The sequence below is a fragment of the Nestor notabilis genome, unplaced genomic scaffold (genome assembly GCF_000696875.1).
Source record: "Nestor notabilis isolate BGI_N333 unplaced genomic scaffold, ASM69687v1 scaffold1701, whole genome shotgun sequence".
Classification (NCBI taxonomy): domain Eukaryota; kingdom Metazoa; phylum Chordata; class Aves; order Psittaciformes; family Psittacidae; genus Nestor; species Nestor notabilis.
The window spans coordinates 26,454-46,395 of NW_009915875.1; the positions used below are offsets into that span (position 1 = coordinate 26,454).

The 19,942-nt window shown below is 40.0% G+C and overlaps 1 protein-coding gene across 1 annotated transcript in view; it reads right to left on the bottom strand.

The window, feature by feature from the left end:
- Nucleotides 1-4,351: 4,351 nt before the first annotated feature.
- The window catches only part of TUB (tubby bipartite transcription factor), a 37,956-nt gene continuing 22,365 nt past the window's right edge, over nucleotides 4,352-19,942 (bottom strand). Inside the window, exons 2-10 of the mRNA XM_010024327.1 lie at nucleotides 19,403-19,570; nucleotides 15,882-15,953; nucleotides 14,827-14,948; nucleotides 13,748-13,939; nucleotides 13,096-13,208; nucleotides 11,797-11,911; nucleotides 6,733-6,831; nucleotides 6,147-6,318; nucleotides 4,352-4,901 (exon numbers count right to left, since the gene is read on the bottom strand). Coding sequence (XP_010022629.1) covers nucleotides 4,768-4,901; nucleotides 6,147-6,318; nucleotides 6,733-6,831; nucleotides 11,797-11,911; nucleotides 13,096-13,208; nucleotides 13,748-13,939; nucleotides 14,827-14,948; nucleotides 15,882-15,953; nucleotides 19,403-19,570 — 1,187 coding nt within the window. The 3' untranslated portion in view covers nucleotides 4,352-4,767. The remainder of the gene's footprint in view (nucleotides 4,902-6,146; nucleotides 6,319-6,732; nucleotides 6,832-11,796; nucleotides 11,912-13,095; nucleotides 13,209-13,747; nucleotides 13,940-14,826; nucleotides 14,949-15,881; nucleotides 15,954-19,402; nucleotides 19,571-19,942) is intronic.

Below are 19,942 nucleotides of genomic sequence, written 5' to 3' on the forward strand. Positions count from 1 at the left end.
AAAAATCTTGCAAATGTTTTAGGAGAGCAATGGGATAGTATGGGAGAACTAGTTAGAATGCCACAGGATCAAACCCAAAATCTTACCTCTGACACCTGCCACATATCATGGAGAAACTCTCTGCCCGAAACACCAGGCAAACCCCTGTCCTAAAATAATCAAAGATAAATATTCTGATACTGGTCTACAGGCATCATCTCTTCAGGGCACGAACTCTTGTTTGCCATGTGACATCCAGTCCTTGTTGTACCTCTATGTGAAGCCACTCATAAACTAAACAAATAATAATAAAAAAATATTGTAAAAAGCTGAGACATAAGAACTGGGAGTGATTTTCTCTACTAAGGAGTGGGTTGATTTCCTTCTTTTTTAACGGGCAGCACTCAGGTAGGGGTAAGATTTTTATAGGTAGAAAAGCAGGCTAATATTTGCAGAGACCTCTCTGATGGCTCTGCTTGCTGAAAGTCCCTCCTTTTGTTCATCAAAAGGGAGCAAAAAATGAGAATGTTCGAATTGATGGCACTGGTTCACCGTGACCGATAAAACTCTGGTGTCATCTGACTCCACAATGATGTTTTTCGGTTGTCCAGCTATCAGATTTTGTTACAGAGCCCTTTGCACTAAAGCTCCTTCAGTTCCAGTACCTCACGAGGACAGCCAGCTGGGAACTCCAGCACTATTGGAAGGCAACTTGAATAGTGAGAGCTTTGCACAGTAATTATTACAAAACCATTCTCACAGACTTCTTAGCATCAGAATTTCTAACAATGGCCTACAACATTACCAGTTTATGTGCCAAGTATTATTCTACAAAAGGAAAGAGTTCTAGTTTCTAAAAAATAAACTATTCTAGGGCATCAACACACTTCAGCTCACAGAATCACTTTCAACCTTTTGAAAAAGGAAAAATACGGCAGCACTACAAAGGGAATCTAACAGCCTGCCTCCAGGCTTGTGGACAGTGCTGCTCATTGATTTGCAGCTAATGGTTTGGAAACTCCGGTTACTGAATGTTTACTGAGAAAAATTCTGATTCTATTTTAGGCAAGCTTTTTTATCTGCTACCTTTTAATGTGTTAATTTACTCTACTGAAAAGCCAAAGGGCCAAATTCATGACTCTGATCAGGCTTCTATTGTTGAAGCATCATTGGATGTGCACCGAAGGCATTATTCATCTGCGGAGAGATCACTGAGTAATATTGTCAAACACTTTTGAGTTGCACATCCTTGCGGAAAAGATAAAGGGATTGTGAAGAGAATGAGAAGGAAGAGAACATCAGAGATGAAGAAAACTAGATAAAGGGCCAGGGAGAAACTGTTTGATGTAAACAGAGTGACAGATTAAGAACTCTCATTAAAGCATGCAGTTATTTGCCTATAAGCAATTCAGACAGGGAAGTTGTTTACAACTCTGCCAAAATCAACAGCAGATGCAAAAAAATCGTCAATACTGGGATTTTAAATAATATTAAATTTACTGTATCCAAAAACTCACTAGGACTATGTGATGGAAATACACAGCTCAGCGCCGCTATGTTCTTTGTGACGCTAAGTAAACAAGGTTATGCACACTGACATGCAGGCCCTGGAGAAGCTATTATTAATATGAGTGTGCCACTAACTGCTCCTTGGTTACTTTAGTACAAATATATGTCTGAAAATACATACTGGTGCTGAGATTTTATTACTAGTGTGGAGGAAAAATTAACTCTGTGAGGAGTGTGTAATCTCAGGTATGATCGTATGTTAAGACAGAACCTGCTGTGACTTTACCAAGTTAGAACAACAAAATTTGGAGATGTGCTGGAAAACTTGTGATACCACCAAAAGCAACCTGCACCAGAAAATGTCCATCAGAAATTATACAGATGCTAAGTAAGAAGCAACTGCTTCTGGAGCAGATGGCAATGGTCAACACCTTGCTCAACACCAGTGAGGAGTTAGGGTTTTGGCAACGGCCACTAGGCACAACCCTACTGTAACTGAACCAGATTTAATAAGAGCTCCTCATTCCTCTTAGCCCTGGGTTAACATCCCTCTCTAGTGACCTCAATTTACAGTGGGGAATTTTTATCTCAGCAGCTTGTTGGCTGATGTCCCTGTATGATTCTGCTAAGGTGATGGGAATTTGAGTCACCACTTTCCTCCTGGCATGCTTACAGGTTAAAAAAATACCTGGCTGGGAAGAACATACAGTGAGAGTGGAGGTACACAAAGTGCTGGCAGCAAAACTGTCCCAAGAAACTGAACTCTTTCTCCAACCTCTCATTCTCACCCTTGCGCAGGAGTTCACTGCACATGAGCTTCCCTTTTGTGCCAATTCCCTGTGGGGCCATGACGCAAGTCAGACCATTGTTATGATCCGTGTTCAAAATAACCCTTCCTAAACCAACTCCACTACTAAAGCCAGCAGATTGTGTATTTGTGCCATAAGACACTTGGTTTCTTTGACACAGTGTTGTGCACAGAGAGAGGCAGGGAACTGTCAGTGCCACTTTTTCAGGCTTTAAAGAAAACATGACTGGAGAGCCACAGAATTAAAGCCCTTCCCATGCTGCAGATTCTTTAAATGCTCATCACACCTAAATACCAGCAGTGGGGATCCCTGTCTGGTTTTGCAGTAGTCTAAACAAAAATGCTAGTTATCACTGGAGCTAGTTTTTTAAAGACTGACAAGAGGCCTAAGGGCCTTCTCTGTTAAAATCCAAAGTGAGATCACAGATGGGGATGTGAAGCGGTGGGAAACCACCAAGTACAGGGGAAAGCAAAGCATCCACGTGTAAAGCCTCAGTATCACACTGCAGCTCACAATCATGAATTTTCATCATTCATTGAGGGAACTGACTGCTCATTTCTCACAAACAAAAGGTGTCTTTCCATTTTATATCATTGTGTGGAAAGGCTTCTTGCAACAAGATTTGAATAAAAGAAAAATTAAAGAGCCTCCTGTCATTGAAAGATGACATTTGACAGGCCGCGTCCATCAACAAAACACTGTTCAAAGCCAGCAGACATTTTTCAACAGATCTTAAAAAATATTATAAAAAATGCTGGCAATTGCTTATTTCCATCTCTTATCTGAAATTTCCTTGTCTGTAGAGCAGGAAGGACACCTGAAGAAGAAGAGAGCAGATTTCCTTTATTAGTTGAAATTATACAATCCAAATGGCACAACCTCTCATTATGGCCTGTCCCCTATTGTCAGAAGGAGACTGACAGCTGTGAGACAAGCAGATTTGATCTCATTTTTCTCATTACATAATCTTTGGTTGTGCAATGCAAGAGTCTATAAAGACAAAAAAAGGGGATCTGAATACACACAGTATAAAACACAACTACTTCATTCACATTTCAATACCCTTCTGGGTGAACTACACATAAATTCTATCATTTTGTGCGCTGTTCAGGAGAACATTGTACAGAACATGGCAGAAAGACTCATTATTTTTAAAGGTGTTTTACAGTGTGCTTTCAATTGCAGCTTCTGGCTTTTGAGATGTTCAGAAGAGAATGGCTTGTTCTTTGCTTGAGTTTTGAAATGGTATTTGCTTGTATATGCCAGATAAATCAGGAAAAAAATAGAAACAAAAAATCCACACTATTTTAACCTATTTTGTGTCCTGCCAGTGTCTCATTTGTATGTGGCATACACTAGATTTGCCTAGAAGGATTTAGCTCAGTAGCTGGCACGTTTACATTTAAAGAACAACATACACAGTTTCAATCGATTTCAAGTGTTCTTACAATGGGAAATAAATACGAGAAGTGGTTGTTGCTGAAAGTTCAAATAATGCAATCAACAACTTGTAAAATCGCAAAAGGCCAGACAAATTTAATAAAATATTTCCATTTACCTTCTTCAGCTTTACACAGCCTGGTCAAAATAAGATTCTCTGCAGAAAGCCTTTATCCAACTGTTTGTATCACTTCATACAAAATATGTGTTTGAATTACCAAGCAATACAAGGATATAAATTCCCAACACATGACATGCCAAATTCAACATAAGTAAGTTCTGCTTTCTTGGCACCTAGATGTTTTCCTTTTCTGTCCTCCAAATACATTTTCGTTTGAGACAAATTAAAAAGCATGTAGATGTTAAAACATAATGACAGCTTAGAATTCAAGTGACTTGTGCAACATTGTTTTGTGCTTACTACTTCTCCATTTCCTCCTACTGCAATTAAAATTCATCATGCCCTACTACATACACGATAGCAATGCATCAAGTTCAGTCCAGTATAGGTTTTCAACCTTCAGACTTTGCTTTATACTACACAGGATCCTTGCACGTTCAAAAAAGTGCATCTTTTCTGTGATCTTTCTTTTACGCTGGCTGATGTGAAGCTCTGATTAGTTGATGTAGGAATGCAACCTTGAGGTACGATTGCAGCCTCAGAATAATTCTTAAATGTAAAAAGGAACTTTTCGAGCGTGCACGCCCTTTCTGGATTTAAAAAAGACACCGTTATAATGGTGCTACTAGAGCCACGGTACAGTACATCATGGCACATCTCCATAACATATTCAAGGACATGAGAGAGAACTTCTATTTACACAAACTTGATGTCATTTCCAGAAAAATATGACAGAAAAAAAAGGAAAACACATTTCCTGAATGTCCTGAATTTTTAGATTCCTTTTACTTTCTCTTCAGCAATAGAGTGATCCTCCACAACTTCATTTTCCCTGCCCTGTTTAGTATGGACCACAAGTGACATCAGCAGAAAACTGCTTCCTTTGAGAGGATGCTCACCCATGCCCCTCTACTCACAAGCCAGCTTGCTGTCAAAACTTGAAAGGGCAATGGCAAAGGCTTGTAACGCGCACATTGGGTAGTTGTAGTCCATGGTGAACACATCCTCAGCCACGCGGCCAAACTGCATCACTATATAGTCAGCTGCAAGAAACAACGTAAAAGGTGAAAGTGCATTATTTTTTGGTTGCAGCCCTTACTAAGTAAGTATGCATTCAACACCATCCTCTCACCCAGTTCAACAAAATACAGACAAAACATGCTCACCCATCAAACTTCACAACACTTATTCGTGCGAGTGGGTGTGCTGGTATCAAAGAGAAGCAAGGGTAGCTTGAGTGAGGAACAGCTGAGTAACAAAACATTGCAAGACTTGTTACTGACAAAAAAATTGCACAGATAAGTGGTTTTTGCACAGAGAGAAAACTGCTACTGTATAGAATGTTCTTATACAGATTTAGGGTGAGTTTCACATGTACCAAGAACCACTTTATTCTATTCCCACTTAACTTCAGGCAAGTGGACAAGCAAGGACAACAGGAGAAGAAAAGGCATGGTTGTGATCAAGGCCTAATAATGTCTCTCTGTTACATCATTTTCACAAAATTTTCCTCATTTTTTTCCCCTCGTTGTACTCTATCGGCAAGTGGAAATCTCAGCCTCAATTCACAATTTTAAATGTTTAATTGCAGAAGCAGGTGTATTTGTTTCACCTTATAAAATGCAGGAAATGCATACTCAAATATTTCAAATTCAGCATTGCTCTCAGAGATCAGCACAGCCACTTTCACCAGATTCTGACATTCTCTGACTTTCACCAGATTCTGACATTCTCTGCAGTCTAAGCACAGCTCTGGTGTAGTCCAGTGCGCTCCGGCACCTAGCGACTATTGCCTGGCCACAGTGAGCTTAAAGTAGGGCAATGAGCAATTGTCTTTATCCTTGCTCCAACAACTGTACCTAAGCTTGGGAAAAATTGGGGTGCACATTGCTGGCAGAAAAGCAGCACATCGGTAAGGTCCTAGTGATGGTGTGAGAAGCAGTCCTGATGCTTTCAGGGTGGGAGGATTGTGCGATACTTGTGCTTGAGCGGAGTGATACTGGTACTGCTCACTGGAAGTACCACTCCTCTGAGAGCAGAAACAACTCTAAGGTAGTTCTCAGTTCACTAGCTGGGCAGCCAAAGAAAAAAGCTATGATAGCACATAGCAGAATCACCTGTCTCGAGCATAAGCATTTAAACACCCAACTAGCATCAATGTCATGGCCACAAGGCAGAGCAGCCCACATAAGTAAGTTAAACTCACTCAGTAACATCAGTAAGGGCAGAATGACTGTCGGGCTGTGAAAGCAGTCCTGTTTCTACATGTTACAAAGAGCTATACTTACGATCATTATCATGAATAATTTGGAAGTTTTTCACTGAGGCCTGTGTGACTCGACCATGGAAGTTTAAAACATAGGACTGGGTGTCATCATTCCAGACTGGTGTTTTGTTATGCAGCTCAATGACACTCTCTGTATTTTTGTTCTGCCATCTTGCAAGAAGCGTCTCATGTTCCTGCACACACCACAGATACACACTTCAGTTTAATGCTCTCACAAGACAAAATGTAAATTAATACACACAAAACCCCCCCCGTTCATAAGCCCTAGCCCAAAGACTAAACTGTTGCCTTCGACCTCCAAAACAGCATCACCAAATGAAACTGAGAACTCTTGAGTATCTGAATGAGAATGTGCATTAGAGTCCTTTCCACAGATTGGAAAACATTAGTTCTGCCTTTTGTTATTTAACTACATTATTATTTGTAGTACTTTCGTGAGTCACAGGACTAGTCACACATCACATTGTTCCGCAATTGTTCAAATAGCGGGGTTTTTAACCTCTAAACCTTCAGCAATGCAAAAAAACCCCAACTCAAACTGAAAAAGAATTCAAGTAGTTTTTTCATTGGCTGATGGTATGACTTACATTCCGCGGTCTGATGGAAACTCTTTCGTGGTCCATATTCATTCCTGGTATGATCACACTCATTTTGCGTGGTCCTTTAAACCCCAAGACATTTGTTTCCTAAAAATGTTTAGAAAAGAGTTCATCATGTTCTGTATTTTCAAAGTTAATTTCTTGAACAGAGAGACACAGTGGCAGCCCAGGGGACTTACTTGTCAAATAAGTCAAAAAACATCTTGAAACTCCTACCTTTGCTGGCACTGCCAAACTTTCTAACTTTGTTTTAGAAGCTCTGACAACAGGGAAAATGGAAATAGAGAAGTTTCCAAAAACATTCCTAGCATTAACTGCCAGCAACCTTAATACAAGTTAAAAAAAAAAGTCCTTTGTTAAAAAGGATATGAACTAACCAGATTGCTTGGCTACTGCTAGATCCTAAAATAGTGGTTATAATTTAAAAATCATAAAATGCAGTCACACATTTTGATGAGAGACAAAATTAAATATATGGGACCAACTCCATTTATTCCAGAGCCAGCACAAAAGCAAACAAGAAGAAGCTGCCAGTAAGAGCATCTGTTAGCAGTGCTGTGGTTCTCAAAAGTCTTCAGATATGTTATGCTTACAGATGAGCATGGTATAAAACAAACACATTAGCATGAATGCAAATTTTTGAGCTGTGAAGGCAGGGAAAGTAAAGAAATAACATGGGCAGCAAAAAGAAATCCACAGAAAATGCAAGTTCTTCCATTAAACATGATTCAATGCCTTCCTGACCAGCATTTCACAGAAGCGCTCCAGTATCGCACTATCCTCTCAAAACACAACCACTAAAATCTAAACAGGCCTAAAGTTTTATGCTTTCTACTTTTGAGAAGCAGCTAGGGTCATGTATTTCAGCAAGTCATCATCTACCTACTTTTGAAAAAGAAAAACTAAAGGGTGATATTTCCAATCCACTCAGTAAAACCTGATTGCCTGTTCTGGCATAACTCCAGTAAGTGAAACACTGACACCCCGGAAAGTTCATCTCCTCATAATGATTCTATGATTCTATGTTTTGTGCTACTTACTTTTTATTTTTTTTTTAATCAATCATATGCATTTTTTCCCTCCTGCCTTTCCCAAATGAAGTGCTGTGCACACACACACACTAAGGAATCTCAGGAAGGAAATTCCCATTGGCCCTATTCCCAGCAGCATACTATAAAATGCCACCCCTGTGCTCCAGCTGGTGTGGCTCTACCATTGGGACATTTAGAAGTGACGTATTCAAGTGTCTCCACTTTTATATATTTAGTTAAGGTGTCTTGATTTTAAGGAACATTCAACTTCATAGGATATCTCTACATTTGCAAGTAAAATTCCATGCATCTCATCTCCTTGTAAACATCTGAAAATACCCGTCTAAGATTTACTCGTGCAGAAGTTCTGTCATCCATTAGACCTTTGAAATAACTTTGGTTGTTTCAGCAAACCATCTGGAGATTTCCACAACCCATTAAAGATTTTCATGCATGCAAAAAAAAATCCCGCTGAGTTATTTTACTGAATACTACTGAAGCAATCCAGGTACATCCATATATCTTCGTAACTCTGTACATTAATGGGAAGATCCTACCTCTTTTCTGAATCATTTCTGTCATGGCCTTTGGCAGAGTGAACCAAAGCTATCAGTTCATTTGGAAGTTTATATTCGGTTCTGCATCATGGCGAGACTCAAACTAAAATGACTGCCAGCAGATTTTATAAGGAGGAGAGACTCAGCACAGCAGAGGACAATTTCTAAGAAAAGATTCATGCTTAAGCTTATTTTCCACTAACTACTGACACTTTTAGTCTTCTCTGCAATGTCTTACAAGCTTTTCTTCTCACCAAGCTGCAGTTATGCTACATACAACTAATTTAGACGCTAACTGGTTTAAGACATTGTTCAAGGTAAAATGAAATAATAGCACTGAATCACTTCCTTCCCAACAAGCAGTATTATCACTCTGAAAAAAACAGGACTATATTCTTTGGAGTTACTCAGAAATATTAAAATCAATACTTCTGCCAAATGATAAGGGAACGGTTTCCAGATGCACATCACGTCATTCACCAATTACATCAAATGTTTTACTGGCAAATTATACCCTTTTGCTAACACCAAGGAACGGAATTGAGATTTTAGAAACACAGAATATGTGAGTAAAGCAGTAGGGACAGGAGCTTTAACTAAAAGTAGACCTTTCCAATCTACCTGCATCCAAGTAAAATTAATTCCCCATATCGCCTGTCTCATTCTCTGCATCTCTCTTATTTCCCTCCTCTGCTATTTTGTGTGTGTAAGTTCAAGACTACAAATGGCATCATTAGGGAAACATAGGCCAAATTCTGATTTCACTGATTCTGGCTACTGACACAGCCAGCATGCCAGGGATCTGAATCAGCTAAGGACTTGGCCCAGTATTGCTTCAGGGCTGCGCTCTCTGCCATAGCCCAGCTGGTAAACTGAGCATGTGCCACAATACACTGGACTGAAAGAACACTTCCATAAAATTATGAAAGCATTTTACTACAGTGGGAATATCTGCCATCATAAAAGCCACAAGGCAGATATCCCAGCAGCTCTCAAGAGATTCACAACTTAGTTATCCCAGTTTTCTTTCAGCAACTCCCTTTCTGGACTTGTGTAGAAACTATCATTCCATAGAAAGCCCAAACCACAGAACCCACTGCACTGGAGCAGAATGCAAGTGACTGGGGCCTGAGTAGAAACTCACAGTCTTACTGCTTTGCTGAAACCTGCATCACACCCCAGGATAATAGCAGAACTCCCTTGCCTGCAGAGTCTGAAGCAAACTGAGTTGTGAGATACTATGGCTATAAAGGAATCCAGCACAGAAAACCCTGATGCAAATGGTAGTCACACCTCACTGCTTCTCGATAAATTTTTCCACGTGATTCTGAAATCAGCCATTAGGTGCTGCTGCAGGTTTATTAATAAGCTAGCCTGCTATCAGCGGGGAGAGTAGAAATGGTTCACAGCACCTGGTAAAACTCAGTCTTTGCACTGATTTTATTTCTGTTGCTTGAAACATGCCCTAAGGTGAGCTCCACAATGAGAGCTCTCATTACATTTATCCCACAGTTAACAATAGATGCATCAGCAGCTTCTGCCTGTATAAAACAGACCTGCTGAGATAATTCAGCAGGTCAGGCTCAGTAAATTGGTGGAAGTGGGTACAGCTTCCTCTCTGGGTGGGTAGCCGACTGGTTGTGCTGAGAGACAGTGAGAGGCACAGTGGTGCTTTCAAAGTATTGTTTGTTACAGGCTTTGCTGCAGGAAAAATCTCAAGGCAGGAATTAAAAGGTTACCTTAGGACACGGATGTTTCAGGAATGCTCTTGAATAATCTCACTTTAGCAAACCTGGCTAGTAATGAAATATCATTCCAATTTCTTTTTGTCCCCTGGCCACAGCATACCTGCAAGCCTGCTGCCATTCTTCGTTAGTACCAAAATATCAATGGAACAAATCATTCTCTTATACAAATGTACGAGTTTCAAACTGCTGATCTCAAAATAGACATATGAAAGCAGCTTATCTTAGCCACATTCTCCAAACAGTGGCCACGGTTCTGTTCTTTCCAACACTCACACTTCTAATCACCTCTGCTGACCCCAACTGAGGTGTTCATTTGGTAACATTAATGGTTCAAATGTTGTTGGTTTTGACTTAAACAAGCAATGTCTGAATTGTTCAACACATAACTTCTTTTTAGAACTGTGGGGTTTGGGTTTTCTCCTTCTTGCATTTCCAGTTTCCACCAGAAGATTAGTTGCCTGGCTCCAGGGAATGCCCTCCTATAGAAACCAGTAAAATTACATTTATTAAACGTGTAAGGTCTCCTAGGTTCTGCCTCTAAACTAAAGTAACATCAGATTCTGGATACTCTTGTTAAGTTCTGTTAGCTGGATTTTCGGAAATTGCCAGAGAGTTTCAAATTCAACAGCAATGGAGGGATATGTATCTGTATGTCTCGTGTCTTTCTGCAACCGCAGACCATGTGCTTGAATAAACGCACTATTTACGCTATATTCACAGAAAACCTGCATCCTAAGCAGCAGGAAAAGAATGCGTCAGCCACCCTCCAGTGCTCTCAGCACTTTGCATGGGAAGGATAGCTCTCTGCTTTCCTTTTCAGGTGCCAAAATCTGCCAGAGCCATTGCTCCCCACAGCCTGGAGCCGTCCTTTCCAGGAATGCATTCTCTGCATATATGCTGAATCTTGATCTGATGGATTTCCAGGCATCCTTGACTGGAGCTGGGCAGGAGCTTTTCACAAAAGCATTTCCTGGGTATTTTTCTCAGAAGCTGTTGATTTGTGAAAACAGAGATCTTTCTGCAGCAGTGTACATACCCATTTTGACTGGAAGAGTTTCTTGGGCCCAGAGATGTCTGGACAGAAAGAATACTCTCACCAAAGCAGTCATCCAGTCATCATGAAAACAACAGCAACTGTATTTCAAGTCTTGACTGTCTGTGTTGTTCCTGACAAATGCTATTTACTATCCTATAAGAGGCTTTCTCTTAATAAATTGAATTTTGGATTTTGTTTAGGGTTTCTTTGGGGTTTTCTCTGGTAAAAAGTTTTAGAGGTTCTTATCCCAGTCTCTCAGAAAACGCTGCAGACCTAGCTGTTCAGCTACTTGTGTTTTGGATCAGAGTCCTCTTCCAAAATGCCATTGCAAGTGATCAGACTTCAGTTCAGTAATTCCACGTGCACAACTCTTTCCAGTTCAGGAGGCTCTCTCAGGTCACGCCTGCAGGCTGTCAAGCATCCTACCTCTTCCAGAGAGTTATGTAAAAGCTTCTCACCTTCTGACCAGAAGTGAGAACTGGGCAACCTGGTTCTGTGCACAACTTTTTTCACCTCTACTTTCCACTGAATTTCCTGGTTTCTCTAGTGAAGAGCAGCTGTTTGATTACATCTAAGTATGAATGGTGATTTACATAATCATAAGTGAGAAGGAAATTCAGTGTGCTATTTCAGAAACTGATCTGCCCTTCTTGCATATTTTGCCTGTAAGCAGTACTTACATAACAAATAGCAGCTAGTTCCTGACGCAGGATACTCGCCTCCAGGCTTGATGTTGTTTTCATTGGATTTACTCCATTGTCATAAACTGTAAACTTAGTTCCCATAAGATTTGATCTATCAAAAAAATGGAAAATCCAATCACCGTTTGTCAGTAATGCTGCCTGAGATATCTATCCTTTACTGCACTGTAGCCCCAAAGGAAAGACAGATATTATTGAGTACAAATAACTGTTAATTCTAACCCAACTATGTATCAACTCCTGGATTAAAGGACGTAACAAAAATGTAAAGGTACAGTACAGCAGAATATACTACAGGTCCTTTATCATCACACCAGAGACTTCTCATAACGTCTTGCAAAGCAGTAAATTCAAGAAAGCAATAAGGAAACACTCAGGTGGAGTCATTTTGTTTGTTTGCTTGGGTTTTAAAATATGCTTACTCTCTACAAAACTATCTGCTTTGTTACTAACTCTATTAGAATACAGAGAGTATTTTCATAAAGTTTTAAATAAGATCAATCTTTCCTATTTAAATGGAAATCATACCAAGGAGCGCAAAATATAACTTAGAATATACTAAAACCACATTATCCTCATTCTGTGTTTGTACTGCAGTAAGTAGCACATGAAGTTCCAAGATCCATGCAGGCAAGTGGCCATTAACAGCACAGCCCCTCTCCCCAGGCACAGACAATCTAAACATACACTGAGAGGCTCCATGTAGGCATCAGCAACAGACTAATGTATGATGGGGTGACAGGACAGAAAAGAAACATGGTTCTGAAAGAATTCCACTACTTCAGAGAGTAACAGAATAGTTTGGGTTGGAAGGGACCTTAAAGATCATCTAATTTCAACCCCCCTGCTACAGGCAGGGACACCTTCCACTAGACCAATGAACAACTCTAATTAGGATCTTAAGAAATAGGCAAAACTGAAGAGATTTTCAGGTTGTGTAACAGACAGAACTTCCATTCCAAGGTATTTATATCATTAGGGGCTAGACACAATCTGCTCATGCACTCCTGAAAATCTCATTACGATAAGTTGTACTCGTACCCCCTTGAGAATCTGGCCTTTGAGCATCTAAGAGCTTCAATCCTGTCGATTTTTAATAAAATGTGATCTTGTGAGTACTTGAGATGTTTTGAAAACACACCTCGGATACTGGTTAAGACTGTTATCACATGATACAGTCGAGCCTCTAATTAAGAGGTCATAGTGGCTTACAGGCTTCTTAATTTCAAATGAACTTTACATTATATAAAGAAAATTCTTAAATGTATTAGTGGTTACCTCAGTTTTCCAATAAAACTCTCTCCACCCCGAGACAGGTCAGTTGGGTCTATAGAGATGAGGTAATTAGAGGTTTTACTCTTCTTTCGTTTCCTTCCAGCTAACAGAAACACCTGAGCAGTGCAAAAAAAACCATATTCTAGAATGCCAAAGGAGTTAGCACACACCACTTCCTGCTTTGACATAAGGAAACCACAGGCCATATTTCTGTCTTGCAGCATCATCTGCAAAGTAACAGAAATTCTGCAAAGTGACTTCTCAATCACTCAGTTCATTATTTATGATTAAAATAATTAAATTATATCTATTTCATTAGATGTTTCATTCTAAGTTGCTCTGTCTCTTTCAATTGAATTGAAAATCGATGCTTTTCAGGCCACAGAATGCGGAGAGCCCCAACTGCTGACTGCCCCATAAAGGTACCATGCAGGGATTATTTAAGGCCAAAGATTTGACATATGAAGAAAGGCAGTAGAACAAAGTGATACTATTGTTTTGCTTTTGGAAGACTGTAGGGCAGATCTCAGTTCAAGTAAAAATATATTTAAAATACAAGATTATATTTTCTTAGTAAGACTTCTTCAGACTTTTAATATTTTATTTTTTTTTACATTGAGGTGCAACTGGTATGCCATTCAAGTTATTTTATGACCTTTTTACCATGCTCCCTTTCCAAGTGGAGGTAATAAGTAGGGTACATCCCTCGGTCCATTCCCTTCTTGTCTCTTGTGATTCTGCATTTGACAGTGACACCCTGTGGAGCAGGTCTTATGGCAAATTCCTCCAGGTCATCGACATCTATAAGAGGCTCATTTGTGGAAGGACTGGGGGCTGAGGCCGCTTCCTAGAACAGTAAGCAAAACTCTGGTTTCCTCAACTTTCATTTACAAGGTTATAGGTCCAAAGGAATGACATTTGATAGAGGCTGCACATTAAAACAATAAGAACAATGGACATATTGTCTTCCTCATTCTGATTCCTCAGCAGCCTTGAAGGCAGCTTACCAAGCTCTAGGATCAATCTCCTCCAATCAGTCAAGCTCCTGACCACCAAAGGCCCAAGAAGCAGTTCCCTGCATCACTGGTGCTCAGCATACAGATACATCTGGCAAAGCAGAATGGGGTGGCTGCACTGGCAGAGTGTTGTAATATTAACAAAGCAAAACCTGGCTCACACCTTCCCATCTCACCACACTTCTTTTTTCAGAAGGGCCATACCCAAGTAGAGTGATGGCCACTGCTGAAAGGAAGAAATAGGGAGAGACAGGTTAACTACATAAAGACATAACAGAGATGTGAAGTCGGTGCAGGATATAAAAGAATGGGGCATCATCAACTGGTTTAGCAAGAGGCTGTGATTTAGAATATTTGAACAAGCCAAAGGGTTATTTTGTACGAACAGCAGCAGCAAGAACAGGGTGGGAAAATGTTCAGAAATAGGCAATAGAAACAAAAGGTCCTTCTGAGCACCTGCAAGAGGTAGAAAGGTAAATATTTACTGTTTACCTTTCTCTTCATTCAAGTGCAGACAATATTTGCTATTCTTTTCTCCAAGTCATTATTTTCATTGCTTGCTCCTGTGAACCCTGAGAGCTGTAACAGTAAATCACCTTGGAGATACTCTAGTGCATATTAAAAATGAAACAAGAAAGCCAGGCCTATTGTGACTGCACTGTGAAATCATGCAGGACCTAGCAGCTTGCATGATCTTTCTTTGGCACTCACTCCTTACTTTATTGGATTTCTTGCTCGTGGCAGAACCGGGCCGGGTATTACTGTTTAACTGTGAAGAACTGGAGCTGTCTTCATCTTCCTCATCTTCTTCCTCATCAAAATTCATGCTGCTTGAAATGCCTGAGGAGAAAGCAGCACACTTATATGAAATATTAATACATTAAAGCTGCCTATACTTGCTGTAAAGCATCATTTATTATACTGTTGCACCCTCAGGCTCACAGGTGAGAGAGGGTGTGTGAGAGAGAATTTACTGTGCGAGGCAGTGTACAAATACACGGATGAGACAGTACTTGCCCTGAGAAGCCAAAACATTTCATCAAATGAGAAAGGAAATATAGTTTCCATTCTACAGAGAGGATTGAGTTACCCAGAGATACAGCAGCAATATCCAGTTAGGAATTAAATTCAGATCTCCTTCATCCACTCAAGTACTTCAAACACAACACAAAATCTTAAACCTGAAATTGAAGTTGAGTGGACAACCTGTCACAGCCACTTGGAAACCTTAACAATTAAAATATGAGCCCTTCTACATCATACTTTTAACTATTCTTAGGCGATCTGATGAAGAGCAGATCTTACACTGAGAAGAAACACTCACATCAAGGAAATGTTCTCATGCATATTTATTTCACATAAAAACCAGTATCAGCCTGGGCCAAAGGAACTGCCTTACAGCACTTGAAAATTTGACTTTACAAGAATTCAAAACCTCAGACATTTCAAAGGGAAATACAACTTTGAACATCAAATAGGACTTAGCAGCAGAAAGCGTCAATGGTGGGACATTTGCCAAGCAAAGTATTTCAAGGAGTATCATGCAGATGAAGCCATCCTCTATTCAGGTTCAAACTCTACACTCCACACATTACAGGCTAACTACACAACATTTTTTGCTAAATCAAACAAAACACAAACAAACAAACAAAAGGAAACACTTGGTCCAGAATTGCCGCTATTGGAAAGCCCAGTGCAGAAGGATAAATGAAATGTAAAGATTTCCAGAGCCAAGCAGCACGGGCATAATTAACTTTTTTCTTCTATACTTACCAGGAACATGATCCAGGGCGACAAGACTGGATTGGGAGGTGGAAGAGGACCAGGATGTATTTGCATGGGGATCTGGGAAAGGAAAAAATCCATGGGCTTGATTCTGCAAACCCTTAATTGAGTGAACAAGCCTAACTTGCCAACAGGTTTCCAGACAGGGCTAAAGGCTTACTGGATGGGGCCATAATGCTGCTGCCTGAATTCTCAGTTATGGAGATTTTCTCTTTCTGCACAATCATAATTCACCTTCTACTTGTTTATACCTTCCATGACCTTCTTTTTTAGTACTCTGAATGAAATCAAAAAGCCCTGGATCACACTGTGAAGCTTCAGAAAACATCATCCATGCTAAACTGTTGTGCCACAAACCCTTCTGTGCATGATGTGCTCTGCACGGTAGGTTTTCAGCTTGCTTCTGAATTCTAACACAAAAAGATAAAACTGATAGACACAAATGATATACACAGTAACACTGAAAAAAGTATTCAGACTCATATTCAGATGGCATAAACTCCACCTATACCCCTGTGCCTACTGTGTCCTCATCAACTTTCCCAGGCTTTCTAAACTGTTCTTCTGGGACTTCCAGGGATACACATTGAGACTTTCAAGACAGTTAGTCTTTTGGAATACGAGCTTGGTCTGCAACAAGCAGAGATTGAACCAAACTAATGTAGAGAAATATGAACATTAGACAGAACATCACTAATGTTTTTCTTTAGTTCAAATTTTGGAATGGAATGAGAAAAAATGAGACATGGAAAAAGGTTTTAAAATAGTTTTTGTATTGTTACTGCTTCCAATAACTTGATGCACACCCCTTTAACATAGCTTTTGACATCAGATACACACTGGATTATGAAGCAACACCAGCGTGGATAAAAGCAAAACAGAAGCATATGCAATACTTGTGTTCCATTCAGGTGCACCATGAATGGTCTTGTTACCAGTTTCTTCATTTCCTCCAGTCTGGACATACATCCCACAGCAAGACAGCAAGAAGTTTCTATAGGATCTGCTTATGCAAGGGAGGCCTGAGTTCACAGGTCAACAGATATTTTTAAGCCTGTAGAACTCACTGTAGAACTCATTATTAATCACACACATTGATCACAAGCATTATTTCTTAGTTCATTTCTACATTCGTGCTCACTATTTCACTACCAATATTTTGGTGGTGAAAATTCCGTGCCAGCCTTAGAAAAATCTGCATTTGTGATATGTGGGGAAGAACGCCTCAGAGAGCTCCTTTTTGAACTCAGAAATCAAACCTATTCGTTCCCTAAATCTCAAAACAGCTGTAAATTCAGGTGGCAAAGAACTGAGACCAAATTGCTCATTCTAACTCTTTACAGAGACATACTGGAATCCAATAAATGTGAAGACTAAGTGTTAGATATTCACTGTTAAAACTTATGGAAGTCTGTCTCTGTCCTAGTGACTCATTTGCCACAGAAGAACTCCACATAATAAGACTTTTGAAATCAAAAGGACAAATACTCTTCCTGCAAGAAGAAAACGATTCTGGTACGGCAATTTCCAACAGATGGAGAAATCAAATAAAACATTTGGCATTTCTTTTCACGCTTGGGTAGCCTACAGCTTCTTGTCTTGTGAAAGAACTTAACTTGCTGGGGAAGCAGAGACGTGCTGAGAGGCTCCTCTCCACAAAGTTAGTGTCAAAGAAAGAGCAGCATGGGCACAAACTGGGGCTATGCAAATCTGGTGGGACTCAGACTTCCCTGTTGTGCCAGTTAGCATTTAGCTCTGTGTTCTCCTCCTTTTGCTCCTAATCCATCCAAGAGAAGGACTGGTGGAAGACAATAATTCTAAATGCTTTTCAGACCAATGAGGACATGTCAGTAAGGACATGCCACAAGCAGTGAAGTGGCAGTGGGAACCCACACGAAAAGCCCTAGCTCTACATAGTTTCTCATGAATACTGGGATACTCAAAACTTTCTAACAAGCCTTCTCTGCTGGTATCAAGTGGCAAACCATACATAGTAAAAATATTGTATGGAGTTGCTGCTAGTAGCAGTCTTAATACCTTTCGTTTGTGTCTCACAGAGCATAGCTCTGTTTTTAATAAAAATGAATAAACCTCAGCATTCCCATGTTTAAAAAGTGCCTCCCCCCTGACTTGAAGCATACTGGTGGTGCATTCTTAGCAGTGTCTGATCAGGATTATACTCAGAGCTGGCAAAAAACCCATCATACCATAAATTTAAGAATATGCAACAAAGCAAAACAAAACCAAATCCAAATGAAAATATCCATCCACTGCTTCTATTAAAAAAATCAACAAAAAATTGGGGAGAATAAAAATATATCCTGGAAAAAAACATCAAAAATAGAAACATCCCCTAGAGTAAAAATCTGAGTGCTCTGACCTAATTTGAGAAATCTGTTCATAGGTTTTAAATCAATCAATCAGCTTTAGTAGTATGCCTGATGATTAAATATTCTGAGCCACCGTTTAAGGCAACACAATCATCACACAGATCACAACTTGTTAGTCATGCCCAACATCCCTCGGCCTCAAATGCCCAGGAAATACCACACTTGGAGAAAAGCTGCCCATTTCAGTTGGAGTTGCTCACATCTGCAGAGTAATGTCCCAGAAAAAATGAATCTTAGTGAGAACTGCTCTGCAGACAAGAGGGGGGCATTTAGGTATGAATAGTCTATTCTAGATGAGTCAAGTTTGTACGTACATTTTGCTTTTTATACACAAAGAGTTTATTCTTAAAGCCTCAGAGCTCTCTTGGCTTGAGCCATCTTTGCTTCAAAAGCTGCACACTGAAGAAGAACAACTCCAAAGCAAAAGCCTTCAGAAAAAGCTTTGTGAGGATTTTAGGAATTTTTTTCCTTCCTACAGTTGATGTCTAATGAGAGCTAATAACAGCACAGGAAGGAAGGGACAGATGCATGAATGTGTACATACACAATCTATCTCCCAAATCATGCATTCCTCTAGAAAAACAAAAAAAAACCCAAATCAAACCAAACCAAAAATTCCAGAACATTTGGGGACTGTGCATGAGAAATGCTGCAGAATACGCAGGGCTGTAATTTTCACCTTGCAAGCACAAACACACGTTATGAAAACATGAACAATATTTAAGTGACAACACAACTAAAATTAATATTCTAGTTTGAACGTTGCTATTCTGCTGCTATCCTGCTTAACCCTCGAGTAAGTGATTTCCAGAGTTGTACAATATAAAAATGTGAGCAGGTGGATATGAGCATTAGCATCTGCCTGGTACCTTAATAACAGCACTACACTGCAGATGGGAAAGCACATCTCTGAAAGTCTGGAGAGCTCTTGTTCCTTGGCACAAGAGAGAACATTATTATTTTTTTTTTAGATAATAGAATAGAGCCTAACAAGCTCTTAGGAGAAGAAACACAGAGTAACAATCTCTGCTTAGGCTAGCGCTGAGAATGAGAAGAGGAAAAGGAGTCAACATACATCAAGCAAGCAATGAGAACATGAAGGCAGCTTTGGCCACTTACCTTTTTTCTGCATTGCTGTTCTGAGATCTTGTTTGCTTTGCTGTTGTTGGCCACTAGCTGTTTTCTCTCCATCATCTTCATCGTGGCTAGACTGTCCAACAGTAAGAATTTGCACCTGACTTCCTATCTTCTGAACATCATCTTGAAAAGCAGCTGGGCCATCAATCCCTGTCAGACAACATCAAAAGCCTCAGTTGTCTTTGTGTCAAGGAGTTACTGAAAAGAGAATTGCTTACTCACAAAAAGCATCTTTTCTAGGAATCAGAGATCAGAAGTTCACATTCAGTAACACTTCTAGACTTAAACAAGACTAAACTAGCCTCCAAGGCAAATATCTTACTTCCCACACACTGCACTGGAGAATCTCCACGAGGTGAACTGGATTTTGCTGTTGCCTGCCTCACCCCTAAAGCACACCCACCCATGCACCAGAAACACTGAAAACTAAGCAGAAAATAAACTCACTGGAGAGGATCAAGAAAACAGATGCAGATTTCATAAGGACACACAACTGGTCCAGAAACAGATATGACTGAGTCC